This window comes from Silurus meridionalis, chromosome 9 (assembly GCF_014805685.1).
Source record: "Silurus meridionalis isolate SWU-2019-XX chromosome 9, ASM1480568v1, whole genome shotgun sequence".
Classification (NCBI taxonomy): domain Eukaryota; kingdom Metazoa; phylum Chordata; class Actinopteri; order Siluriformes; family Siluridae; genus Silurus; species Silurus meridionalis.
In genome coordinates, this window is record NC_060892.1 from 2,188,990 (window position 1) to 2,195,567 (window position 6,578).

The following is a 6,578-nucleotide window of genomic DNA, read 5'->3' on the forward strand; positions in this document are numbered from 1 at the left end:
CCCCTGTACATGTTTAGCATTCATAGGACCAGCACTTAATTCGAAGATGTGCGGTGGGGAAGAAGATCGAAAGTGATATCAAACTATTCAATTATTAATATAATCCAGGGAATAATATTACTTTCATGTTGCTGCGATTTGAAAACCGCTAAATCTGGGGGTATTTTCTTTTTTTTGCATGACGGGCAATGATCGTGTTTGTACCCCTGTATTTCCCGCATAAGTTACAGAAACATATACTATACGGACAAAAGTATTGGGACACCTGACTTTTCCATACAGAATATTACAATTCCATGGGACGTTCCATTCACTCGAACTACGAGTCTCAAATCTGCTCCTGTGCACCAAACCAGCTCCATGAAGATACACTCTACATGAATTGGAGATGATGTTCCTGCAATAGAGATATGAAGTGTGAATGAATCTTCATAAATCTCCACAAAACTTTGTATAACAACTTACCAGAAGAGTGGAGCTTCTTATAAGAGCAAATGGAATTAATGTGGAATTAACCAATCTTATGGTCAGGTGTCCACAAACTTTTGCCCATATAGTACATATTTATATATCGTGTTAATCCACAGGAAAACTCAGTCGTCATGATCACAGTGATTGAAATAGAAGTATAACATGCGGTTCCTGTGGTTCTTGTATGACTTGGTTGGATAGTATCCATGTGAATGGATACCCACATACCACACACACACACACACACACACACACACACACACAAAAAGCAGTCAGAAAATTCTGCACTAAGTAGATGTTAGTAAATGATCAGATCACCAGAGGAACAACAATCACACAAAAGCCCCATAAAACCCCCCAACCAAAAACCTGAAGCCAAGTTCAGTTGACTTGATATCTGATATAAAGCAGAGATGAACGACTGGCAGTCTGGATGTGGATCAAGCAAACCAAAATTATTACTTGAAGAACATACTGAAGTGAAAAACCATGAAATGTATTCAAATCTTCAGCTGCAGTTTAGAGACTCTTCATCGTCTGAACATAAACCAGCTGAGCTTCTGTAGCAGATCCACTGTTGAAGTTTATACAGTCACACACACACACCTCATGTAAATGATACAGGGATAAACGTGTCGCCTCAGAAAGGTGAGACACTGAGGACATGTCTGAACTGTATAGCAACAATAATGCAAAAACAACAACAAATGCTTGGCAGCAGGGTTGCCGTTCTAATACTGTAATCCGTTTTGTTTACAGTATGTTACTGTAAAAGCACCATACACTGGATTACAGTAGATCCCTATACAACCCAAATACTGACGGAAGTACAGATTATTGTAATCCTGTGTGATTTGTCCTTAAAGTGTCCATGTGCAGTAATAATGTGACATAAAGTGACACAGTTAAAGTGAAATATGCAAAAATGCAAAAAATTGTGCGACGAAGGAAAAGTGAGACGGAGAGGGAAGTCCAGGTGCTAGTTGCTGGATGTCTCCTGCGGGAAGAAGCTCTTTCTCATTCTTGTAGTATCACTGCGGTTTCTATATCTATGACTTAATGCCTCCTGTAGGTATAAACCTACATGAGGGGGCGCTGTTGCAAAATGCATATGTCAATAAATATAAACCCCCAACCGCTTAGTTATATAGCAGTAAAGAAACTATATGGATAAAAGTCTTTCTTTGTTACTTTCTCTCTTTCTCCCTTTTTTTCTTTCTTTTTTCTTTCTTTCTTGCTTGCTTTCTTTTTTTCTATCTTTCTTTCTTGCTTTCTTTTTTTTCTATCTTTCTTTCTTTCTTTCTTTCTTTCTTTCTTTCTTTCTTTCTTTCTTTCTTTCTCACATGCCCAACTTTCTTTCTTACTTCTTTCTTAATGTTTTTCTTTCTTTCCTTCTTTCTTGCTTTCTTGTTTTCTTGCTTTCTTTCTTCTTTCTTTCTTGCTTTCTTTCTTGCTTCTTTCTTTCTTTCTTTCTTTCTTTCTATATTTTTTTGTTTCTTTCTTTCTTTCTATCTTTCTTTCTGTTTTCTTTCTTTCTTTTTCTGTCTTTCTTTCTTTCTTTCTTCTATCTTTCTTGCTTTCTTTTTTCTATCTTTCTTTCTTTCTTTCTATATTTTTTTGTTTCTTTCTTTCTTTTTTCTTGCTTTCTTTTTCTTTCTTTCTTTCTTTCTTTCTTTCTTTCTTTCTTTCTTTCTTTCTTTCTTTCTTTCTTTTTTTACTCTAATATAATTAGTCCCTGACTTTACACCCTTGTGGCTGAATGAGTCACAAAAAATCTAGTGGAACATCTTCCTAGAGGTAAAAAGGTCAATAAGGGAGCAATAGAGACTGGAGGAATGGGAATGTTCAAAAAGTGCGATAGAAAATCTGTTGCAAATGAATTCACATCATTGGGATCCGGTGGAGATGAAAGTCAGTTTTTCCATCACACAAAAGTCTTCAAGAAAGAGGATTTTTATTTCAATTCAATTCAAGTTTATTTCTATTGCACTTTTCACACTGGACTTTGTCTCAAAGCAGCTTTACACAATGTAAGAATTATAGAACAAAAATGAAAATATCAGTAAATTATGTGTGTTTATTCGTCAAAATTTCACAGAAATTGTTTTATTTTCTTCACATTGTTTTCATTTTGGTTCCTTTTCCTCATTGAAGTCAAAGCTGTACTTCACTCAGTCGCTTTATATTTAATCATTTTTCTTTTTTATTACTTCAACAGTCTCCATCGATGGTGTTGAGTGGCACGATGTGAAGTTTTTCCAGCTGGCTGCTCAGTGGCCCACCCATGTAAAGCACTTCCCCGTGGGAATCTTCGGCTACACCAAGGCCCTGTGACGATCTCGTGCCGTTCTGGAACTTCCTCCTGACCGAATGGCGAATGAAGCAAGGAAGAGACTGATGGAGGGGAAAAAAAGGGAGACTGAAAAAAAAAAAAATCACAAAATGTGGATTTTCCTGTGGAAATGCTCTGAAGCCTCTGTTTCAAACGACATGGATGTGGTTATTAATGTTCTGTTCTGTTCTTGTTTGTTGCACCAGCAAAAGGAAGAAGGTTTGTTTATATATGTGTGTGTGTGTGTGTGTGTGTGTGTGTGTGTGTGTGTGTGTGTGTGTGTGTATATAAAGCTGCCATTTTTGTATACATATTGTGGTTAGACTTTTTGTAGCCACTACATAATGGCAGCTTGGTTTTGCACTTTGTTTCGCATTTTTATTATTTCAATGAAATCCTGTGGTCGATTTGTTCTTTGTACGAGGTGGTATGTGTGTGTGTGTGTGTGTGTGTGTGTGTGTGTGTGTGTGTGTGTGTGTGTGTGTGGTGCAGGAGTGAAGATGATTATACAGGAAGGGGTGTTGTTAGGGCAGGCGAGGGTGGGGGTGGGGTGAGGGTGAGGTGGGATTGTGCTGTAAAAGCATTTCTGTTTGAAGGTTGAAAACGGAGGGAAAGGAACTTTTAGCCATTAAGGACGGACTCCAGCGTATTGCATCCCGATTGATATCTGGTGGATTTCAGGGCGGCGTGCGTGTGATTACGATGCAAAATCGTGACTTTCACTTTACTGAGAAAAGGACTTGAATAGTGTCGATAAAAAATTCCCAAACGTTTTAAATCACTATACGCACAAAAGTTTGTGGACACCTGACTATAAGGCCCTCCTTTTGAAGATCCCATTCCACATTGTGTCCCCATTTGTACTTATAATAAGCTCCACTCTTCTGGGAAGAGTGTTCCACCAGATTTTGTGGAGGTCACAAGGGTGTTAGGAGCATATCTTCATGGAGCTGGCTTTGTGCACAGGGAGATTATCAGGCTGGAACAGGTTTGGGTCTCCTTGGGACACTAGGAGGTTTGGGTCTCCTGGTGTGCATCTCACTAAGTGCTAACAATTTACGGAGGAACCACATATGGTGGGAAAAGTCAGGTGTCTCAATACTTTTGTCCCTATTGATTAATTAAAACAGATGTGAATGTTTATTTTTTTAATGGAATGTTCAATGCTTTCTTTTCCTTTATTATCAGATTAGCAAAGCACGCTAAGCTCTTTGCTAATTCCTTACAAGCGCTAGTTTTCATACTGAATGACTGGGGAGATGAAATCAGGTTAATTTGTCGAACAATTAAATGGAAATTGACGTGTGTAGGAACTAAAGAAATGTTACCTCAGATGCGCCAGAAGAATACTTCAGAGGTTTGCTTGTTTTTGTGTAGAAAAAGTCACCTGTCTGAAACTGGCCTCAGAACTGAGATTTACTAAAGAGTTCATGAAAAGCTTGGGTCATGGGTTTAGTTCCTTTTCTCAGTACAGGGAAACATTTAGTGTACACTACAGTACAGTCGATCGTGACGGGACAGAAGAGCGCTATGGTTTTTCTGAGGTAATAATTGTCCTGGTTTGACTCTGAAGCACAGTGAAAAAAGGGAGAACTATGAACTCGAAGCTGCTCTCGCTTCTGTCCATGATTGTATCTAAATAAGGGAAACTGGACTTTTTTGAAAGGGACATATACGAATTTACTATATAAATACTGTATATGGACAAATGCTTGTGGACACCTGACCATTAGCTTCTTTTTTTTACCTTGTGGACATTTGTGAAGATCCGTTCATCCCTAAGGGTGTTAGAGAAGTCAGTAGGTGAGTTGAGGTGAGGTGAGGAGGCCTGGGGAGCAGTCAGCATCCTGTTTTCTATACAGAAGCAGGAGATCTTCCATTTCATGGAGCTGGTTTTGTGCAAAGTTTGGGTCTTCTAGTTCAAGTGAAGGAAACGTTTTTCCACTTCGCTCCTGCATCCAAATACATCCTGTGTGTGCCTCTGAGTTCGTTCGACCAGGAGAAGTCAGTTGTCCTGATACTTTTGCCGTATCGTTTGAGGAACATCTGGATACAGATTTATGCTCAGACCAAAAATCCTCCAAACACATGCACCTGCACCCTTTAAGCGTCCGGTCGATCCTCAGACGACTCCGGTTTGCCAAGGCGAAAATATTCGGACAGGCCCTATCACGCTCGGGATTGGGGGACGGGGGGGATGGGGGTGGGGCGCACTAGGACTTGATTGAGTGGGGTAGTTTGAGTGATCTGGAGGACACAGGGTGAGTCGTGTCAGCTGTTGACTGCCATTAAAGGGCTTTGTGGTAAAAAAAAAAAAGGGAACGTGCTCCATCTTTATAATAGAGCTGTGTTTTTGTATATCTCAATAATCCCTTTACACAGATGTGTGTGTGTGTGTGTGTGTGTGTGTGTGTGTGTGTGTGTATATAAATATATATAAATGTGTGTGTAAGAGAAAATGATAAAGATATGAAGATGAACATATAGCGGATAGATTGGAGATTGGCGTGTGTGCGTGTGTGTGTGTGTGTGTGTGTGTGTGTGTGTGTGTGTGTGAGACCCAGAAGAAGCATCATTTGAGGTGGATTTGAGGCTGAAGGCTTGAGCATTGCAGTGTTATTCAGTATATGGAGTGAAACTGGGACACTGTTTGAGGGTTTGTGTGTTTTCTGACTGTCATATGTACAAAACATGTTCACATTCAGTCTCGGATCTACGGCGCATTTCGTCGCTTTGTGGAGGCCGGATTTTGTCGAAAGGAAGCACTACAGCGGCGTCAGCTCGTCCTCTTTTCCAGCCCGGAGAGATTGTGAACAGAAAAACACACACACACACACACACACACACACACACACAAAACAAACACTACCATGTGGTCAGTCTGTTTGTCGAGATAAAAGATTTCCGCAGACACGTTTTTTTGCACAAAAATGTCATTACGTTTGATATGACAGTATTTGTTTTTACGGTATACCACTGAGGCAAGCTTTGCTCCTTATGTTCCCGTTCCGTATGTGAATGTACGTATTTGAATTTTTTTTTCTGCTTTTCGTATTTCTTTTTTTTCTTTTTTTTAACTTCGCCGGTTTGCGAACGTGGATTAGAACCCGCATTGTTGTTCTTAACGTTGTTTTGTATGACCCTTTTAAAGGAGTTGAGCTCTTTTATAAAAGAATTTTGTGTTCAATTCCAAGGATTTGAAGCATTTCACATGGAATACGGGCCACGAAATGAACCGGTGTGTTCTGTTTTATGAGTGCACAGACAAATACTTTTCTTTTGTTCTGTATTTGATAAACACATAACATTGTGTAAAATTGATGAAATAAACGCTAAAGCTGTACCCAGTGTGTCTTTAATACCACGACATAAGAGATTATAACATTTTATTATACAAGGTCGTATCAAAAAGTTTGGAGACTCCAGTTATTTATCTAAATTTACACATTTATCACCTTCGAAACAGTCTCCTTGCACAGCAATACAGCGCCCCCTTCTGGAACACTTCTGGAAGATTAGCGCCGAATTTCTGGATCTTCATCTTCGGGAAAAGAGCGAAGTGAGATCATGTTTTACGTGTGAGGAGGAGCTCGGTGACATCCTTTGGACTTATGAAGGTCGGTGCTCCTTGTGACTGTGCGTGCAGCCTTGTGCTGCCATCTGTTGGCGTGTAAAAAAAAGTCTCAAAAATGTAAAATCATCTCAACAAGTGTGTTAAGAAGTTGGTAATGGTGTGATGAACATTATTTTCCCGAATGATCTCCCCAAACTGTTA

At 39.5% G+C, this 6,578-nt stretch overlaps 1 protein-coding gene across 2 annotated transcripts in view; it reads left to right on the forward strand.

The window, feature by feature from the left end:
• Nucleotides 1-6,146, forward strand: part of si:ch211-126j24.1 (phosphofurin acidic cluster sorting protein 2) — a 71,423-nt gene extending 65,277 nt beyond the window's left edge. For both annotated transcript variants that reach the window (XM_046857175.1, XM_046857176.1), the window contains one exon: nt 2,690-6,146. In XM_046857175.1, the coding sequence (XP_046713131.1) occupies nt 2,690-2,805 (116 nt within the window). In that variant the 3' untranslated portion in view covers nt 2,806-6,146. The remainder of the gene's footprint in view (nt 1-2,689) is intronic.
• The last annotated feature ends 432 nt before the right edge of the window (nt 6,147-6,578 follow it).